This window comes from Podarcis liolepis (genome assembly GCF_965112155.1).
Source record: "Podarcis liolepis genome assembly, chromosome: 7".
Lineage (NCBI taxonomy): Eukaryota > Metazoa > Chordata > Lepidosauria > Squamata > Lacertidae > Podarcis > Podarcis liolepis.
Window position 1 is genome coordinate 75,787,484 of NC_139561.1, and position 21,440 is coordinate 75,808,923.

Genomic DNA, 21,440 nt, shown 5'->3' on the forward strand with positions numbered 1-21,440 from the left:
GGCCTGGCTAGTCCAACAACCGAACCCTTGCTGAATCCAGGAATTGCCGTATCTCCTCAAACCTAATGCTTACCATTTTTTGACCAAATTACATTGCAAAAATTAAGGTGTGCATTAGATTCGATGGCACACTTATACTCGCCAGCGACTACTTTTTTGGGTTTCAAAGTTCTGAAAATTGAGGCTTGCATTAGATTTGATGGCGCATTAGGCTCGGTACAGCCTCACCCCTACCCACAATAGGTAAAGGTAAAGGTACCCCTGCCCGTACGGGCCAGTCTTGACAGACTCCAGGGTTGTGCGCCCATCTCACTCAAGAGGCCGGGGGCCAGCGCTGTCCGGAGACACTTCTGGGTCACGTGGCCAGCGTGACATCGCTGCTCTGGCGAGCCAGAGCCACACACGGAAACGCCGTTTACCTTCCCGCTAGTAAGCAGTCCCTATTTATCTACTTGCACCCGGGGGTGCTTTCGAAATGCTAGGTTGGCAGGCGCTGGGACTGAACAACGGGAGCGCACCCCGCCGCGGGGATTCGAACCGCCGACCTTTCGATCGGCAAGCCCTAGGCGCTGAGGCTTTTACCCACAGCGCCACCCGCGTCCCAGCTACCCACAATACACACACCCCAAAAAACAAAATCTAAAGGCTCCTCCACATAACCTATTTATTTACTGAGCATCATCCTCATTTGCTGGCACACAGCTTTCATAGAGATCAGGTTATATCTGGTCTGTCTTGGGCATTTGTTCTGATTTTATTTGCTTTAATTGTTCTTTACATTTATAACTCACCTTTTCCTCCAAGGACCTCAAGGTGGGATACATGGTATTCCATCCCCTGTGAAGTTGGTTAGGCTTAAGAGGAAGGGACTAGGTCACCTGCTGAGCTTCCTGGCCTAGTGGAGATTTCAACTTAGTCCAACGTGCTAACAACTACTATACATTGGTTTGCAGGGAGGTCATATGACAGTGAGAATCCATCCTGATTTCCTTGCAGGGTAATTATAGGTCTTCTTGTCAATCATTCATTCATTCTGCATTATTCAGTGCATTTTCCCATCACTTTCCTAGCTGTCAAAAGCCCTTTAAAAAAAAAAGTGGGTTTATTGTGCTCATGTGGCAGCACCCTTTAATCTGCTTTGATTGCACAGGCTCAAGGTTGTGTTCACATCACACAGTTAAAGCACACACATACATCCCTCCAGAATCCTGGGAGCTGCAGCTTACCCCTCGCAGAGCTACAATTTCAATAACGATAATAATATTTGTACCCCACCCATCTGACTGGGTTTCCCCAGGCATTCTATGAGGCTTCCAACAATAAACTACAGCTCCCAGGATTATTTGGGGGAGGGCACACTTTATAAACGCATGGTGTGTTTGCAGCCAGAATTTCTATGTGTGTGTTTTGAATCGCACCTGCAAAACACCTGGCAGTCTGGAGGGAATGGTGCACGTAACTGATGACCGCTAAGAAGGGAAGGAACAGAAGGAAAGGAAAGCATTGCTTATGTTGAGACTTGGGGTTTGCAGAAATTGGGGGAAATGACAGTGAAAGAAAAGCAAGTGCACCAAAGAAAAACAGCCAGTTTCCTCCCACATCCTTCACAGCCGTGTGATCTGAAGACAAGGCCATTTTGCTTTTTGGCTCTAGATTGGGGGAGGGAAATTTGGACACAAGGGACTGCCCTCTGTGGTGGATGCCTCCCTGACTTCAAGGAGTCTTACCGTTGGTCCATCCAACTTAGTATTGTGCCTGTGCTCCAAAAAGTCTCAAAGAATATATAGACAGAGGCTCTGAGATCACATTTGCAAGCTCCTTTAGCACTCTTGGGTGCAGCGCATCAGGTCCTGTAGATATGAATTCCTTTTAAGTATCCAGCCATTTCCTTACCACCTCTTTTCCTATCTTTAGCTTCAGCTCCCTCCTTGCATCGTTTATTCTGTTACTTCCAGGTTAGGCACTGCTTTCCTTTTGCGATAAATTCACACTAAACGCTGATGAAATTTCAGGACTTAAAAAAGAAAATTGCAAAGCCGTGTAGAAATCCAGAGAACCAAATTTAAGATTAGGAAAATTAGAAACTGAGAAAAACTGACATCAGCATATTCAGCCACCCCCTGGAAGTAAGTACCATTGGGCTCAACTGGGACTCAGTTCTGAGTAGGAAGGCATAGATTGCCACAATTAATAAATTAGGTTATGAACAGGACACCCATCACAGGCTTGTTTTTGTTAGGATGGAGTTAGGGTGGAAGCCTGATGGCAGGTCCCTTGTTGACAACATTTGCACATAGTAGTGGACATCACATTCATCATCTGTGGTCACTGAGCATGCTCAGTCCTCACTGGGCTGTTTTAGAGTCCCACCACCAACTTAGTGGGTTCTTGCCTCCAAAACAATTGCACCTCTGCAAAACTTTATGCAGATCCCTAAACTCTGCTCTGATGCACAGGGTGTGCCATATTTGGCTACAGGATGCACGCTCTGATAATAAGTTGGATATTAGTAGACCCTCCAAAGGTCCCTATTTTCCAGAGATGTCCCAGATTTACAGAAGCCGTCCCAGTTTCTGGTTTGATACTAGAATGCCCTGCTTTTCCTTAGGACATCCCTATTTTCATCAGTGAAACGTTGGAGGGTATGGAGTTATCCGACCCTGAGTTATCTGAAGGCAGCCCTCTATAGGGAAGTTTTTAATGTTTCATGTTTTATCATGTTTTTATATACAGTGTTACCTTGGTTCTCAAACTTAATATGTTCTGGAAGTCCGCTCCAAAACCAAAGCATTCCAAAACCAAGGTGCGCTTTCCCATAGAAAGTAATGCAAAGTGGATTAGCCCGTTCCAGACTTTTAAAAACAACCGCTAAAACAGCAATTTAACAAGAATTTTACTCTCTAATGAGGCCATTGATCCTTAAAATGAAAGCAATGAACAATGTACTTCGGTCACACAATCAGTCGATCAGTAGCTGAACTGGGTTCCGCACAGTCACAAAAACAAAACAAAAAAAGAGCCGCAAAAACAGAAACGCAAAATAAATAGCAAAAACAGACAGACCTCAGTGTAACATTCAAATCGGAAGCGTAACACAACGGAAGTGTAACACTCAAAACGGAGCACGTTCAGCTTCCCGAAAAAGTTCCCAAACTGGAACACTTCCGGGTTTGCAGTGTTTGGGTTCCAAGTTGTTTGAGTACCAAGGTGTTTGAGAACCAAGGTACCACTGTATGTTGGAAGCTGCCCCGAGTGGCAATCCAGTCACATGCAGTGGCTTAGCGTGGGGGGTGCAGGGGGCGCCGGCCGCACCGGGCGCAACATCTGGGGGTTAGGGTTAGGGGGCACAAATCCACGGGTTAGGGGGCGCAAATCCACGGGTTAGGGGGTGCAAATTACTTGCCTTGCCGCGGGTGCTGACAACCCACGCTACGCCACTGGTCACATGGGTGGGGTATAAATAGTAATTTATATATATATTTATATAATGGGTGGGGTATAAATAGGTGGGGTAAAAATACAGATTTATACAGATGGGTGGGGTATATATATATATATATATATATATATATATATATATATATATTGAATGGGACGTCCCTATTTTCATCAGAGAAATGTTGGAGGGTATATATTAGTAGATGGGATGCACATTTCATTTTTATCCCCCCCCCCCCCTTGCTCCCAGGAGCTCAAGGGCATAAACGGGGCTTATGCCAATGACACCATATTCTCTCTCACTGTGCATCTCCTGCGCTCTGACTGTGGCCCTTTCCCTTGTCCTCAGCTCAGAGGGGGCTGCTGGGAAGCGATTTCCCCAAGGCCACTGGTCCTGGGCAGACTGCGTGGAAAGGAAGGTGTGCTGCCTGGCGCCTTTGGGTCTGCACTTGGCCGACGCAGAGGAGCCAGGTCGGCTGGAGCCCAGCCAAATCCCGCTAGGGATGCAAGCAAAGTGGAGAAATGGCAAACAAACTTGTCTCCTCTGGGCTCTGAGCAAACACGTTCAGCCAAGAGGGTGGCATCTCGGCTCAAGGCAGACCCCTCTCTCTGCCTGGAAGGGGAACGTCTGTCACTGAACTCAGAGCACCGGGGCCAGGGTGAGATTTTTTTCCCGTTAACACACATGGAGATAGTACATCGGATCTTGTCATTCTGCACACTAACAGCAAACTCATCCCATTCGTGTACGGATTTTTCTGTAGCTGAAAAACAGCAACAGGTGAATCTGTCAATTTCAAGTTTCCAATCTTAAGTTCAGCTCTCTGTATTTTCACATCTGTTTGCAATTTTTCAAAGTTCTCATGAAAGTTCATCGAATTTATCCTAAACATAAGTCTTTTAGTATGCAGTTTTGCCTAATATGCACATTTTTGCAAAGCAAGCTTGCCTAATATAATGGCTTTTTTTGTATATCATTTTTAGCAATATACATGTGCCTGTTTGGACAATTTTTTGCCTAATATCTGCATTTTTATATACATGACTTGGGCTGGGAATGGCATTACTCCTCATTCACTGGGTTTTGGACTGCAGTCTTAAATAAATGCTTAGTTTCCCCATTGAAATCAAATGGATTTATAAATGTTTAATTTTGGCTGGGTTTTCTCTTCATTTCAAAGTTATGCATCCTGTCTTTCAGTCAAATGATATTCAAGGCAATTTGCATTTAGCAGAAAATCCAGATCAAATATTAAAGCATAACAACAACAACAACAGCATTAGGATTGTCACAAACTAGCCTGAATTAAATCCCATTGAAAGCTCATCAAAGTGCCCTAGATTTACATTCTCAAATCCTAAATGGAAGTTGCTGAATTGCTAGATGGAAGTATTTTTGGTTACGATTCAGCTTTTCTAATATATTGATGTTACCCATATGGAGCTTTTCAGATTTGTGTTTTTAAACACATAAATGAAGTGCATTTGAAAATAATCCCATCACAGGCTCAAATCAGTTTATCTTTTTAACTTTGTGAACAATTTAAGTAATTGCTCTAAGATGCAAATTGGCTGATTTATTTTTGAAGAATGTTAAAATGTAGCTTCCAGGGCAATTAAAATGGGGGTGGGGTGTTTATAAAAATATTACATATAAAAAACTGAGAATGAATATGAGAAAACTTAAACATGATCAGCATATTGATAACACCAAAAATAAATGGGTAAATCAATAGATGCCAATTAAACATATAGTTATGCCTTATCTAATTATTGTTTTAATCATTTACAAAGCCTAACTGAATAAATCGATTAATTCAATTTCTATGATAGCTTCTTGAAAAATAATTTAATAAAGAATGCTTCTCTATTATTATTTTTATATCCTTCTGAAATTGATGGAATTTGGGAGGTTTTGCCGTATTGATTAATGCAGCAAATAAATTCTAAATGCACCGATTCCATCTCCTAAGAGGTTTTTTTTTTTTTTTTAAAGCACTAATTAAACAACAGCAGCAACAGTTCTAATAGTACAATCCAATGCATGTCTTTGCAGAAATAGCTCCCTCTGAATTCTGTGCGTAAGTCGGTACAGCCTCAGTCAATAAAGGACATAGTTAATAAACAATTTGCAACAACCAGCACATTCAGAAATGGCACGGATATACCGTATTTTTCGCTCTATAACACGCACATGACCATAACACACACGTAGTTTTTAGAGGAGGAAAATCCTTAGGCATGCCACCCGTAGGCATTCCCTCCATAACACGCACAGACATTTCCCCTTACTTTCTAGGAGGAAGAAAGTGAGTGTTATGGTGCAAAAAATACGGTAAGTTGTGTCCTTTGCAAAAATATAATCAGATTCATATTTGAGTTCATATAATAAATTAATGGTAGCTAAACTTGATCCACATTTTATCATTTACATGAAAATCTTGTAATAGCTAAGGGTTGTATCCAACCAAGCTACACCCAGAGCAGAAACACGTCCATTATTTTCAATGGGTCTAGGATGAATACTGGAAGGGACACAAATATTTTATTATAATTTAAATACTAATTCAGCCTTTGTATTACTTAAATAAAAGTATCTAATATCCCTTTCTTTTCTATTTAAATCAATACATAAGAAAGGAATGCAGTTCAGTTGCTTTCACTAACCTCCTGAGAACCTATACTTTTTTTAATCCAAATCCCAGAAACAACAGGCTGGAGAGGATTTGGATAGAGTGTATTTTAAACTAGCATATATCTGGCAGGCACAACTTATGACAGGTCCCCATAGTTTGTGTTGCTCCGCCTTCACTATTTTAAAAAAAGTTATTTCATTACATTATTTTTATCAGGATTTCCCCCCCCCCCTTTATATTGATTAAAAATCTTATAAAGATAAACATAATACGGAAACCCTATTAAATACATATTCCAGCTCTGCAATTCATCTCTCTCTCTCTCTCTCTCACTCTCTCTCTCTCACTCTCTCTCTCTCTCTCTCTCTCTGTGTGTGTGTTATTGAGCTGCTTTAAGCCTGCTATATTAATAACTCACCTTTTGTATCTGTTTAATTTGGCTTCATTTTCAAAAGAAAGAAAGTTACAGATAGGTAGCCGTGTTGGTCTGCCATAGTCAAAATAAAAAAAATCCTTCCTGTAGCACCTTAAAGACCAACTAAGTTAGTTCTTGGTATAAGCTTTCGTGTGCATGCAGTGTATCTGAAGAAGTGTGCATGCACACGAAAGCTTATACCAAGAACTAACTTAGTTGGTCTTTAAGGTGCTACAGGAAGGATTTTTTTTATTAAAAGAAAGAAAGAAATCCATGATTTTTAATATCTGTCAACTATGAACCTAGCAACCAGTGAAGCGTATCATCATAATGCTATTCAGACATCCTACAAAAATAGTAACAGGTCAAGAGGCAAACAGAAATCAAAAAATTCATATACAGTGTTACCTTGGTTCTCAAACTTTATCTGTTCCGGAAGTCCGTTCCAAAACCAAAGCATTCCAAAACCAAGGCGCGCTCTCCCATAGAAAGTCATGCAAAATGGATTAATCCGTTCCAGACTTTTAAAAACAACACCTAAAACAGCAATTAAACATGAATTTTACTATCTAACGAGACCATTGATCCATAAAATGAAAGCAATAAACAATGTACTGCAGTCACACAATCAATCAATCAGTAGCTGAACTGGGTTCTGCACAGTCATAAAAAAAGAGCCGCAAAAACTCAAAATAAATAGCAAAAACAGACAGACCTCAGTGTAACACTCAAAACGGAGCACGTTCAGCTTCTGAAAAAAGTTTGCAAACCAGAACACTTACTTCTGGGTTTGCAGTGTTTGGGTTCTAAGTTGTTTGAATACCAAGGCGTTTGAGAACCAAGATACGACTCTACAGTATTCTACTACTGTGTTCTAGATTTATATACGAATGAATGATAGACAATTAAAATATATATACTTATGGATTTATAGCATCTCTTTTTTTTTAACAAGCCCACCTACACAAATGACAACAACCTCAGACTGCTATTAATTGTAAGTTCTGTTAACTTAGGTTCCTTGTGACATACGCCCAAATCTGGACTGAGATAAATTTAAATATTCCTAAAGTGCAAACTAAACAATTTCTAAGGATACTGGCTGAGTTCCAACGTTTTGCTGTAACCACACAATCCTATACATGCTCACCAGAAGTCAGTTCCGTTCTGTTAAATAAGGCTTGCTTGCAGGTAGACGTATTATAGGATGGCAGCCTAAGGCACAGAGAAATAAAAAAAGATTTTATTCTTCTCTGGATGTAAGTGAGACTGGCAAGGAGAGCAAAAAGTATTCCAAATCTATGGCCATTAGGAATTGAATTATCTGCATCTCAGCTATCCAGACAGATTCGGGGATAATGATTTTTAAAAGTAACAAATCTCATTCAGAAAAAAAACACACCCAGAAGTAATGGAAAATTTTGTATAAAAAGATTCTGGGAATGAACATGGAACAACTTAAACTTATGATCAGCATATTTACAACACCAAAATAAATGAGTACTAATAAATTTAGTTGTGTGTTATCTAAATAATTATTGCTTCAGCATTTTGTTCTGGGACCCAAACAAATTGAAAACTTCATTTATATAATTTACTAAATCCATAAAATCTTGCCTGATATCAGCACAACTTGATTCATTTCTGCTTCTATTATTATTTAGAAACTTAAAATAGAGAATAAAAATAACTACAACTACCTGCACTGATTTTGGGATGGATTAAAAAAACAACACAATAAATATTCAGTGACTGAAGTCAAATCAGTTCTAAGGACAATCTTTGCCATCAGTCTTGCAAAAGAACTCAGCAGAGTCGTGACACTAAAACGAACAGTCAGAATTTATGAATGCTAGACAAGATTTCAGAATGGATTGTGGTGTATATGGTGACAATAATTAAAAATATTATTAGCCAACTGAAGCTGTAGTTGATTATTTGGAGTTGCAAATTAAGTGCATGCTTCTCTATATCTTGATTTTTTTTGTTTAGTGCAAAAGAGAACGGCAAAGTTGCCCTTTACTTTTCACTATAAACAGTAAGTCTTATTTATTAAATTGTAAGTTCTATTTTCTTCAGTACCTCAAATGAAGGATACTAGGATGTAAAAGGGACCTTGTGAAGACTACATCCTTGGCAGTTATGGGGAAAGAACAGGGAGGGGTTGAGAGTGAAGGAGGAAACAAGTTATGCAAGTATGTTGCATGAGTCAAGTTTAAGGATGAGTCGTGCTTAAGCATGAGTCGAGCTTAAGGATGAGTCATGCTTAAGGGAGCATGCGTGGAAGAGGAAGCAGGAGGAACCAATGAGAAAATGCCAACAGAACATTGAGTGAGCCATATAAGAGAATAAATGAAAAGGCGTTATGTGACTGGATGAAGGAGGTGGGATGACACAAGGGATGGGATAATGAGAAGGGTATAAAAGTGCTTGCCTGTTTGCTGTAAACGCGGCCAGCCTTTGGAAGCGATTCCGCTGGCCGTCTCTGCGCAGAACTGAATAAACTCTTTTTCCGTGAACCACACCCTGGTGTTCTTTGACTCCTCTATCTTCCCCCGTGGGGGTACGTGCTCCAGTGGACAAGGTAAAAGGCTTCACAAAAAGACACAGACATTGTGGTTTTGGCAATCTGCAGATATATATAAATTGAACAAAGGGAATGAGTAAGATTGTCAATTAACTAGAATTCTTTAATCTGTTGACAAGTTTCAATTTATGAAGCAGGCATCAAACTAACAGGACACATTTACAGAAGTTGTCTGAATAAGTAGGGTTGAAAGGGAAATTTTCTACCCATTGAAAATTTGCACAGTCGTGGGGTTCATATCTGACTTCTGAAATTTTGAGTGTTGGCAGATTTAGCATTTGATTTTTTTTTAAATAAAATATTTATTGTAAATTTTAAACAGAAGAAAGATTAACAAACATACATAGTGCCAGTTACAGATAGGTAGCCGTGTTGGTCTGCCATAGTCAAAACAAAAAAATTCCTTCCAGTAGCACCTTAAAGACCAACTAAGTTAGTTCTTGGTATGAGCTTTCGTGTGCAAGCACACTACATAGTGCCATCACCATACAGTCCAACAAAGAAGGGACAGAAAAGATTTACAAAATAAAAAGAAAGAAGAAAAAAGAAAAAGAAAAAATGCATAAAAATCAATTTGTCCATGAATCATATTTCCATAAACTTTGGACTTCCTCACATCACCTTTTCCTGCGTTCTCAGTCATACAGTTATAAACAGCAATTGATTACCTTATTTCAAATCATCTTAATGGTTCTCAGATATTATGTCCCCAATTATCAATGTTTTTATCATATATTAAACCAATTAACTTAAGCATAATATTATCTCAAATATCATCATTATCTTATACATCGCTTACTCATATCTCTTATAGCTGAATTACTGATGCCATATTATTTTCTGTCATGCATTCTCCTAACACTCATACAGCTTATAATGTTTTTGTAAATAGTCTTTAAACTTCTTCCAGTCCTCTTCCACCACCTCTTCTCCCAGGTCTCGGATTCTGCCAGTCATCTCAGCCAACTCCATGTAGTCTGTCAGTTGCGTCTGCCATTTTTCCAGTGTGGGCAAATCTTGTGTCGGCAGATTTAGCATTTGAAATTCAGCTTTGATTAATACCTTAAAAAGAAAAAAGAAAAGCTTGCATGGGTGAATGCTGCAAATTACTGGCTTACCAAACCCAATATTTGCTTCTTTTTAAAATAAAATAAAATTCATAATTGAGAATTTCTTGCAGATTTATTTCCCCTCCTTACTATCTTTAGCTGTAGTGGTGGTAGCAGCAGCAGCAGAACCACAATTATCATTCTTTTCTTTTTGTAAACTGTACTGGGAATATGATTGAGGGGCCCTATAAAACCAGTTATTAAAATATTAATAATTATTGTTAGGAAGACTGAGGAGGGGGAGAATAAAATATGAATATGATGCAAACAAATGCAAACTGAGATAATTTGCTTGGGAATGTTCCCCTGCAAATTCTGTTTGGCTCAGCTCACAGGGACATCCTTGATGTGTAACATAAAACCTATGTGTTTTAATTCTCATTCTGACTGGATTTGAAACAACAGATTATTTGATTTCCAGTCCCTATAAGTTATGAGGGCTTTGCAACTTTTGGAACATGGATAAACTCAAAAACTTTGAAAGGATATGTGAATACACTATAGTTTTAAGTTTTCAATATAGCCATTTATTATTATTATTATTATTATTATTATTATTATTATTATTATTATTATTATTATTTTACTGTTTGCTGTTTTTAAAGATTTCCTCAGATTTTCCAATATCTGTTCAAAATTCCTGGGATTTTGATACTTTTAATTAAATAGCTTTTACACTCATGTTTTGCACTTTCACTGTTCCTTTTTTCCTTCACTGGCAGCTAATTGGTCATTTTCATTAACTAAAAAAGTGGGGGTAATGATTATTTATTTATTTTAAACTTCTGTGATTCAAAATAGCAAACACAGCAACTCCTTTGGTGGCACAAAATTATCCAGAACTAAAGGGGCAGCAAATAATTTAAGAATGTCATTGTTCTCTTCTTTCTTTAATTTCTGAGAATTCACAGCCCAATTGAATTGTAGATGATGCTCAATGAATCGGATCCGATTTCACAATTGCACCGTAAGCCAGATCTTAAATAGATTGACACCAGCAGCTAGTTCATTGAGCTGAACTCAATTTGCATTGAAATCTGTCAAGGTGCATAGACTTCAGAAATCCGAATCCGAATTGTGTTCTTCCAATGTCTGTTATGGGCTCTGCCGTAGAACTAGGTTTTAGTGATCAGTAATGTCTTCCATTCGAAGTATTCCTGTGGTGGCGATTGCATTCCTGATTTGTTTCTTAAACTGTTCTCCCCTTCTGTGAAACTTCCTCTCTTCGCAGACTGGAAGCGTTTTGCAAAACTTGGGGAAGTCCTAGTGCATAAGCTGCATTTTCCTATTTTTGGCTTCCAGTTATTTTTTTAAAAAAAATTAAAGGGAAAAAACCCACCACAAAATTACAGTAAATCAGTTGTAATCCACGGGGAAACCCCAGAAAGGATGGTAGATTAAAAGTTATGAAAGAATGTGTCAATCCTGTTGTTGTACATCAGACTTTATCCATGCAATAGCTGCACATGCAGGCGTAAATAAGGATGTGAAGTGTCATGGAGCAACCTCGAGTTACATCAGTTAGGAAATTTGGCCCCCTCTTCCTCTCTGTGTGTGGAATATGAGTTTCTGATAAAATGTGATAAGCCTATTGACCTGTTTGCTCAAGAGTTATCTCATCCAAACGTGTTCTTTCTTGGAACACAGGCGATTGGCTGATTCCAAGCTGAGGAGGGACTCACTAGCATTATAAAAGTAGCCCTCTTCTTTGCTTGGGAATAACACATTCTAGGCCTTTCAGAGAGAGAGATCGAGAGAGAGAGATCGTGACAGCCTGGGAGCAGGAAAAAGAGAGAGAAAAGTGATTGAAAGGAAAGGGACAGGACCCATTGCAAGAAAGGAAGATGAAACTGCAACTAATCTGCGTGGTCTTCATTCTTCTCAGCGCGGCCACCAGAAACACTTGTGCCTTCAAACTTCAGGTGAGAATCACATTATAAATTACGAGGCAGAATTTATGAGACGATCTTCCTAGTCATGTTCATCCAACGTAGGAGGCTATAGGAAGTCATAGGACTTCATAGGAAGTCAGACTATTGAAACATCTGGCTAGGGAACATCTGCACTTGCTGGAAGTGTCTCTTCAAGGTTTTAGGCAGGAGACATTATTCCCAGTCCAACTTGGACATGCCAAGGTTTGAACCTGAGACCATCTGCTTGCAAAGCAGATCCTCTGCTAATGATCTGTTGGCGTCAGCCAGTTTTGTGTCTTATAACTGAGCAAAGGCCCCCTTAACTAGGATAGAGCAGTCTATTTGTGAACCTCGTCACTTTTACATGTGTTCACTCATAAATCCTTTCCAGCCTGTTTCCATATATTCGGTGTTTTTTTGTTTTTGTTTTAATCTTCTTTCAAAATCTCTCTCTCTCTCTCTCTCTCTCTCTCTCTCTCTCTCTCTCTCTGTGTGTGTGTGTGTGGTGTATGCGTGTATGGGATTGTTTTATAAAGATATAAGCTGTGATTATTTATTTATTTATTTATTTATTTAAAAAACCTTAGGAAATTTCACATCTCAGTATTATGTTTTGGATGCATTTTCTCTTAAAATGTGCATTTGTGGGGTTCTATGCACACTTAGCCCACTGAACTCAGTGGAACCTACCTGAGTAGATATGGCTAGAATCGTGCTGTGAAAGTATTTTACTTGACAGTAGACATTTATTCCTGTACATCATTTAAAAATACACTTTGGAGTTCTTTTTTCGAGCCAAGAACTATGAAATCTCACAGAAAGCTTCATTCCTATCCACATATTAGTCTAGCGGTATGACTCAGTGGCATAGCTTCACAATTAAATGTTTTGAGTTGCGTCGGACTCCATGAACTTGCAAGCTGATGGAGCTATCCTTAGGCCAAGGAGGGATGCCAACTTGATTAAAATATTTGGGGGGGGGGAGGTAATCCCCACTCCGCATAATTGACCACAATACATGGTACATGCACACCATTTGAATGGCAATGCCCATCAGCTTTGTGGGGGGTGGCGGTCCTCAAAAATATTTTTTTGGGGGGCTGAAGGGACCTTGGCGCTTAGGAGTTGGCTCCTATGAGGCCAAGCCTGGTGGCCACCTCGTGACAGATCTGGGGTGCCATGAAAGGTAGCAAATTGTTACTTTGTAAGCATTACCCAGTGCTATTTTTTTTCTAGAAAAAAGAGGTGCCTGAACTCACCATGAGCACCTCCCTTGTTATCTTAGAATGGCAATGGTGCCCACCTGAGAGGTGCCGGAACTGAGTTCTAGAGAGTTCCTGCCCTGCAGAGCTACTCTCTTTCTGGGAAGAGAGAGGTTGATTTCTAACCCTCTCTGGGCACTGTAGCTCTGGGCCTGGGACTGGGATGGGGTCTCCTAACAACTCTCAGCTACTGCTATAGACTTCAGATCCCAGGTTCATCACCCCTAGCTAGCAAGGCCAGAGCTCAGGGATGATGAGAGTTGTAGTCCAACAACATCTGGGGACACACAGGTTGAGAACTGCTGCAAGCAGCAGTGTAGGAAAGCCCTTTCAGACTGTGGACTTAACCCTCTCTTTAGATGGAAATGGATATTTAGGAACATAGGAAGCTGCCTTACGTGGAGTCAGACGTTTGGGTCCATCTGTCTCAGTATTGTCCACATTGACCAGCAGTGGCTTTCCAGGGATTCAGATAAGGGTCTCTCTCAGCCCTGGCAACAAGAGGGGGAGAAAGATCAAAGGGATAGGAGAGCTCTAGTGCTCATGAGCAACTGTTGATCCAACTCAGCTCTTCAGTTTCTTAGCTTTGACAAATCAGGGTCCTAAGAAATTGAATAGAGGGACGTGGCTGGTGCTGTGGGTTAAACCATGACTTGCCGATCAGAAGGTCAGCGGTTTGAATCCCGTGACGGGGTGAGCTCCCGTTGCTTGGTCGCTGCTCCTGCCAACCTAGCAATTCGAAAGCATGTCAAAGTGCAAGTAGATAAATAGGTACCACTCTGGCGGGAAGGTAGATGGTGTTTCCGTGCACTGCTCTGGTTCGCCAGAAGCAGCTTAGTCATGCTGGCCGCATGACCCGGAAGCTGTACACTGGCTCCCTTGGCCAATAAAGCGAGATGAGCGCCGCAACCCCAGAGTCAGTCACGACTGGACCTAATGGTCAGGGGTCCCTTTACCTTTAAGAAATTGAATGCTCTTGCAGCTCCCGGTGAAGGAAATTTCACTGAAACGCATTGAGTTGAATAAACAGTTGTTTATCAGAAACATTATTTATCTTGGCTGCTTTTGGCTTCTCTCTCTCAGCCCTACCTGGAGACGCCAGGGATTGAATCTGAGATGTTCTGCCTGAAAAGCAGATGTTCTCCCACTGACCCACTGCAAAGAGAGAAGGGTGTTTATGAAACCTGATTCTAAACCCGGGTTTCCCAAACTTGGGTCTCCAGTTGTTTTCGGACTACAAATCCCATCATCCCTGACCGCTGGTCTTGCCAACTAGTATGATGGGAGGTGTAATTCAAAAAAACAGCAGGAGGCCCAAGTTTGGGAAACCCTGGTCTAAACTTTCCTAACTGCGCCACTGTGCTGAGGGAGGGTGGGGAGAACAAGGAGGGAACCAGAGTTGAAAATGTGCCATGTCTCGCTTTCCCCCCACCTGTGAACTTTGGAAAGATTTCTCCCCTTCAGAAACAGATGAGCAAATCTCCTCCTTCCTTTCTCTTCACAGACAGATGCTGAGAAAGACCTCACGAGCTTGGATACGTACAAGACAGAGCCCAGGGCGAATACCGTTCAGGTGAGACCTATATCCCAGTGGTGCTTGTACTACTCCAATGTGAAGGCAAGGGGGCAGCATGGTGCAAGGAGAAATAGATGTCTCTCTCAGCGCCACACTAAGATCCTTTGGTGTGCCAGGCTATATTCCTGAATCTTGCTTTAGAGTCCTGCAGCCTCGAAGGAGAATGCAATTCTGGCTTCTCCTGCCCTTCCTTTTGTCCCCGCTCCCCACTTAAATCCCTTAAAAACAAAACAAAAAAACAAAATACCCATTCAGAAGAGAGGTTCTCTGTATAGGCTCAGAAGCATTCAGATTGAGATACCTAGATTTAATAAATTAAAATAAAATAAATCGTGGCAGTCCTACCTAATGACAGCCGATTAGGACCCTGAGAAGTCTAATTTGTCCTGGAATATAGAAAGCTCTCTTCTAATAGATCAGATCTGCCTGGCACACCAGGGTGTCAGGATGATCATTTTCTCGTCATCTTTTTTAACAAAAGATGCCAGTGGTTTGAATCAGGGATCTTCTGAGCTATGGCTCTTCTCTCAGGGCTTGTCCATACTTCCTCAATCCCACACCTAGAAAGCCTTTCAGGTTTTCAGTTTCCCCCTCCGCTTTCCCTTTCCTGAGAGAAAACAGTAGCAACTCTTAATTCCACTTGTTACAATTACACTATCGGTATTACTGATTTATTTTTATTTATTCATGCTCCCATATATTATCTGTTGTTTCGTATCCGAGCCTATTTGTAATCCCCCTTTTAACTGCATTAAGGAAAAAGGAGTATACAATCTGTACCTCTTTCCTTAATAAAAAGCTTTCCTTTAGGGAAGCTTTTAATGTTTAACAGACTATGGTATTTTAATACTTTGTTGGAAGTGGGCGGGGTATAAATTATTATTATTATTATTATTATTATCAAAACCAGGCCAAGCCCTGCTTGCAAACTTTAGCCCGAAAAATGCCCGTAGACCCCCTTCTGAGGTAAGCATGAGTGACTATTAATTTCGTTCGTTTTAAATTGCACTAGTGACTAGACCATACCCTCCAACCTTCCTTCAATGAAAACAGGGATGTCCCATTCCATAATGATCGTTTTACTATTTATAACCCCACACATCTGACTGGGTCACCCCGAGCCACTCTGGACAGCTTGCAACATATACAAAAGCATAATAAAACATTTTTTTTGAAGAGGGTTGCCTTCAGACAACTCCGGAGTTGAATAATAGCATACCCTCTGATATTTCTCCAATGAAAATAGAATCATAGAATCATAGAGTTGGAAGAGACCACAAGGGCCATCGAGTCCAACCCCCTGCCAAGCAGGAAACACCATCAGAGCACTCCTGACATATGGTTGTCAAGCCTCTGCTTAAAGACCTCCAAAGCAGGAGACTCCACCACACTCCTTGGCAGCAAATTACACTGTCGAACAGCTCTTACTGTCAGGAAGTTCTTCCTAATGTTTAGGTGGAATCTTCTTTCTTGTAGTTTGGATCCATTGCTCTGTGTCCGCTTCTCTGGAGCAGCAGAAAACAACCTTTCTCCCTCCTCTATGTGACATCCTTTTATATATTTGAACATGGCTATCATATCACCCCTTAACCTCCTCTTCTCCAGGCTAAACATGCCCAGCTCCCTTAGCCATTCCTCATAAGGCATCATTTCCAGGCCTTTGACCATTTTGGTTGCCCTCCTCTGGACACGTTCCAGTTTGTCAGTGTCCCTCTTGAACTGTGGTGCCCAGAACTGGACACAGTACTCCAGGTGAGGTCTGACCAGAGCAGAATACAGTGGCACTATTACTTAGGGACATCCTAAGGAAAATCGGGACATCCTGGAATCAAATCATAAACCAGGACAGCTTCTCCAAATCAGGGACGTCCCTGGAAAATAGGGACATTTGGAGGGGCTGCTATAGGTCTTACTGGTTTATTTATTTATTATTGTTTTACTTTATTTGCGCTTTGTATTCAAGCCTTGTTTTAAGCATATATGGGGAGGGCAGACTGCAAAACCAATAAATGAATCCGTTAATAACGGGCTCTTTCTTCTCGCCACCACAGGCGTTGCTACGGAGAGCCAAGCGCTTCAACAGCCACTTCCCCACCTGCCGCTACTGCTGCAATTGCTGCAGAAACAAAGGATGTGGCATGTGCTGTTGGGCCTGAGGGCCAAGGATGACTTCGGCACCACCGGGCCGCGCCCCGTCTCAGCACCACACACACACCAGGCTCCCCAATCTTGCCCCCCACCCCGTACTGCTCCCTACCACCTTCAACAAAATTTTCCTTATTTATTAGTTTGGCACTGTTTTTTTCTTTTCGTTTGCTCGCTTTGCGGGCTCTCATTTGTTACTGTTGGGAATTAAAGCGTTTTTACCACACGACTGTCTGCAAGGTTTTTTTTTTACCTCACGGAGTGTTTGCGATTACTTTTTACCTCACAACTGCCATAGCAGGGGAAGGTGGGAGTTTTAGTCTCAAGCGCATATGGGGAACATAAGGTTGTCAAAAGGCTTGTGTCCTCTGGTGGCAACTCTCCAGGGCTTCAGGTGCAGATAGACTCGTCTAAATAATTCTTATTTTTTCTTCTTCTTCCTTATCTTCTACTGGCTGATGCAAGCAATCTATGACCATAGCCTCCCTGATAGGTAGCCATCCGTTTTTTGCTTAAAAAACCCCTCTAACCATGAATAACTCCCCATCTCCCAAGGATGGTTGTTTCACGGTCGAACAGCTAAAGCAGTCAGCAGGTCATTCCTAACATTTAACCAAAATCGTCTTGTAAATTGAACCCAGTGGCTGGGGGTCCGGCCCTTCAGAGCATCAGAACATACACTTGCTCAATCACCCATATAAAAGCCCTTCAAGTATTTGTAGATGAGTATCACATCACCTCTTAAGAATCCCTTCTCCAGGTGAAATGTTCTTGAGTCTTTCAAGCTAAGGTTTGGTCTCCTCATGAGGTTTTGGTCTCTGGTATTTCAGCTCAGGATGCACATGTGATGAAGGCTGGCGTTAAACTAATGTGAGATTTCTGTGCCTTTGGATAAAAATATTTATACAACTGGATTCTGCACATTACCCCAATTGCAGTGGACTAGAAGTTTGAACTTATGGGGGGGTTGGGGGTTGCATACCCTCCAACATTTCTCCAATGAAAATAGGGACATCCCATTCCATAATGAAAATTTTACTATTTATACCCCCCCCCCAGCATCTTACTGGGTTGTTTCAGCCACTCTGTGCAGCTTTCAGCATATATAAAAAACAATAAAACATTAAACATTTTTTAAAAAACCCTTCTCTATACAGGATTGCCTTCAGACAGCTGGGGGGGGGGAGAAACCTCCATACCCTCCAACATTTCTCCATTGAAAATAGGGGCATCCTGAGGAAAAGCGGGACATTCCAGGATCAAATCAGAAATTGGGACGGTTTTTCTAAATCAGGGACGTCCTTGGAAAATAGGGGCACTTGGAGGGTCTGGAGTTGTATGTGTAGTGCTGCCTTTCTGTATATCATAGTATTGCTTGTGAAAATTTTTCAACACCTTAAAATTTATGAATAGAAGGGAAATGTAAGCATGAAAAACCAAAGTGTGGAAAAGGGGAATTTCATGCATAGAGGCCCAGAATAAGGTGTACTCAGACCAGTGGGGATTCCAGACTTCCAAACCTAAGGTCACCCTGGAGGAGGTGCACAGAAAGAAGACTGAAGTGGGTGGGTGGGTTTCCTGTGTGCTCCAAAGGTAACCATTTAGGAAAACTTTAAACACAAGGTGCTTCGATCTCAAGAGAACGGTGTGCAACTTTTGTCATGTACATTGCCACTTCGTGGAAAAAACCACTTACCAAAACGTTTGCCTATGTGTACTTGCACAAAAAATAGGGGATCTTGCTGAAAGGCAAGACATGGAGATCTGCACTGATTGTTGCAATGCATTCCTTGTTGTTGTTGTTGTTGTATCATTATACAGTAGTACCTCAGGTTAAGAACTTAATTCATTCTGGAGGTCTGTTCTTAAGCTGAAACTGTTCTTAACCTGAAGCACCTCTTTAGCTACTGGGGCCTCCTGCTGCTGCTGCGCCGCCGGTGCATGATTTCTGTTCTTATCCTGAAGAAAAGTTCTTAACCCGAGGTGATATTTCTGGGTTAGCGGAATCTGTAACCTGAAGCGTATGTAACCTGAAGTGTATGTAACCCAAGGTACCACTGTAATATGATTGTATAATCTTAGAAGGGGCGTGGGGGTGATTATCAGAAAGAGACCCCAAACTTCTAAATTTTCCACTACGCTACTGCTGATGAAAGCAGTAGTTTTGGGAAAGTCCTGATGGCTGGGTCTAGAGGGGCCTGGAGGGTGACATTTGACCTGTGCTATGCAGTGGCAGAAAGGGAACTGCTTTATTTCTGACCGTCCTGTAGCTGTTCAGACAGGAGCCTGGTTGGTAAAGGAAACACGGCAACCCCTAATCTTCTGTGTGCTCGAAGAAGTCTTCTGTTTAAGGAAGCCTCCTGCCACTACCCCCGCTGAGAGATCTCCATGGCACCCTCCTTGCCACCCCACCCCCAAATTAATCACAGTAATAAAAGCCACAGATTCATGCTGAAAGTACAAAAATAGAGACATATACTTTGAAAGTCTTGACAGTAAAATCCACTGACACAATGGGCTCAGCACAGCAGGAAAGACCTCAGCCATAGAAAGAAAGATGGGATTAGAACAGCGCAACCCTCCAAACACCCTTCAAATGGCCGTCTTGGAGTGGCTCAGTGCCATTAGCTATCCCTCTCGCAGCAAGAAATCCCAGGGGTGAGGATCAATAATACTTCCTCACAGAAAGGAGCCTCGGGGGGGGGGGGGTAAGGTCATAAATATTCCCCCTCATGGACTGGGAACTGGGGTTCTAAACCCAAGAACATATCCCTGGACACACACACAAAGAGCAGGAAGTCCTGAGAGTTAATACTAGTATTTTGTTTTCCCTGCAGCAGGGAGTCCCGAGAGTTTATGCTAACAATACTCCCCCAGGGAATTGTAGGAGGTAACCGTTGCATGGAGGGAGCCCCAGAAGATTTATTTGGGCGTACAAATTTGACACCATCCCTCCCTCCCCCCACGGCTCTCCTACTCAATCACCCCCATTGGTCTAGCTAGCATTACTTCTAGTTATTATACAAGCACTTGTTAAATAGAAAAAAAAAGGAAAAGGAAAGCATTTGGACAAAAGTTCTCTCCTTCCTCGGGTCAGACGTTGGAGTAAATCTGGTCGGTTCCAGAGGCAGGCTGCCAGTTGCCCAGGTTTCCGTAAAGTCCAGTCAGCTCACCGCCTGATACATTTTCATAATCTTCAGCCACCGCCATGGATTCATAGGCCTTGGTGCTCAGATCCTAAAAAGAAAAAAGAGAAAGGAAGTTTTAGTCCATTTGAAGCACGTGGCTTCCACTAAAGAAGACTGGGAACTGTGGTTTACCCTTCTCATGGGGCTACAATTCCCAGCACTCATAACAAACTACCTTATATGAACATACCCAGTCCCTTAGATCACCTTTGGAGGCCCTTCTCCAGTTCCCCCATCTGAGGGAGGCTCAGAGGGCGGTGACAAGGAAGAGGGGGCCTTTTTAGTTGTGGCTCCCCATTTGTGGAATGCGCTTCCCCCAGTGAGGGCCACCTGGTGCCTTTGTTGACATATGTTTTGACACCAGGTAAAAACTTATCTCCCCGCCTCCCTGTCCAGAAGAAGAAGAAGAGTTTGGATTTGATATCCCACCTTTCACTCCCTTTAAGGAGTCTCAAAGCTAACCATCTCCTTTCCCTTCCTCCCCCACAACAATCACTCTGTGAGGTGAGTGGGGCTGAGAGACTTCAAAGAAGTGTGACTGGCCCAAGGTCACCCAGCAGCTGCATGTGGAGGAGCGGAGACGCGAACCCGGTTTCCCAGATTACGAGACTACCGCTCTTAACCACTACACCACACTGGCTCTCAGGCTTTCGATAGACTAAGATGGGCGCTGTTTTGTTACTAGTGTGTTGCCCAAGCTTCCTGTGGTAGAGTTGATTTGATCTGTTTCCATGGTATGAGGGTCTCAAATGAAGAAGAAGAAGAAGAAGAAGAAGAAGAAGAAGAAGAAGAAGAAGAAGAAGAAGAAGAAGAAGATGATTGCTTTGGAGAAGCTGTATGTTGTCAGTGGCAGACCTACACTTGGGGGGCCCTGAACTGCCATGGGGGCCCCTTCGCAACCAGCAACAAAATCTGGGTAACCTCTATTATCACCATCAGTGGGGTTGTTCCACATCATATCACCAAACCTTTACAACATCTGCACTACTGACTCTCAGACTTCAGGATTGTTGAAATATATACAACAAGTCTTCTCCTTTAACAAGATAGCTCAGTTGGTAGAGCATGAGACTCTTAATCTTAGGGTTGTGGGTTTGAACCCCACATCAGTCATTGCAGAGGGGTCAGACTAGACCCATTCCAACTCTAAAGGTAAGGTAAAGGACCCCTG

General features: G+C 41.8%; 2 protein-coding genes across 6 annotated transcripts in view; one reads left to right on the forward strand and one right to left on the reverse strand.

Annotated features, from left to right (window-relative positions):
* Positions 1-8,956: 8,956 nt before the first annotated feature.
* Positions 8,957-17,307, forward strand: HAMP (hepcidin antimicrobial peptide). The gene is made up of 4 exons (XM_083515335.1): positions 8,957-9,073; positions 11,927-12,107; positions 14,865-14,933; positions 16,988-17,307. Exons 2-4 carry the CDS (start codon positions 12,030-12,032, stop codon positions 17,090-17,092), a joined length of 252 nt encoding a protein of 83 aa, XP_083371461.1. The 5' UTR covers positions 8,957-9,073; positions 11,927-12,029; the 3' UTR covers positions 17,093-17,307.
* Positions 17,308-19,533: 2,226 nt separating this feature from the next.
* LOC310712326 (B-cell receptor CD22-like) overlaps positions 19,534-21,440 on the reverse strand; it is a 30,078-nt gene continuing 28,171 nt past the window's right edge. For 4 of the 5 annotated variants that reach the window (XM_083515255.1, XM_083515254.1, XM_083515256.1 and 1 more), the window contains exon 9: positions 19,534-20,318. In XM_083515255.1, coding sequence (XP_083371381.1) covers positions 20,175-20,318 — 144 coding nt within the window. In that variant the 3' untranslated portion in view covers positions 19,534-20,174. The remainder of the gene's footprint in view (positions 20,319-21,440) is intronic. The other variant, XM_083515257.1, reaches the window with a different exon arrangement.

What these genes read in the sequence shown, in the direction of transcription:
- HAMP (XM_083515335.1), top strand. Translation starts at nt 12,030, where the DNA reads ATGAAACTGCAACTAATCTGCGTGGTCTTCATTCTTCTCAGCGCGGCC. An exon ending in CTTGTGCCTTCAAACTTCAG is followed by an intron (nt 12,108 to 14,864) that starts GTGAGAATCACA and finishes TTCTCTTCACAG; the next exon opens with ACAGATGCTGAGAAAGACCT. An exon ending in CCAGGGCGAATACCGTTCAG is followed by an intron (nt 14,934 to 16,987) that starts GTGAGACCTATA and finishes TCGCCACCACAG; the next exon opens with GCGTTGCTACGGAGAGCCAA.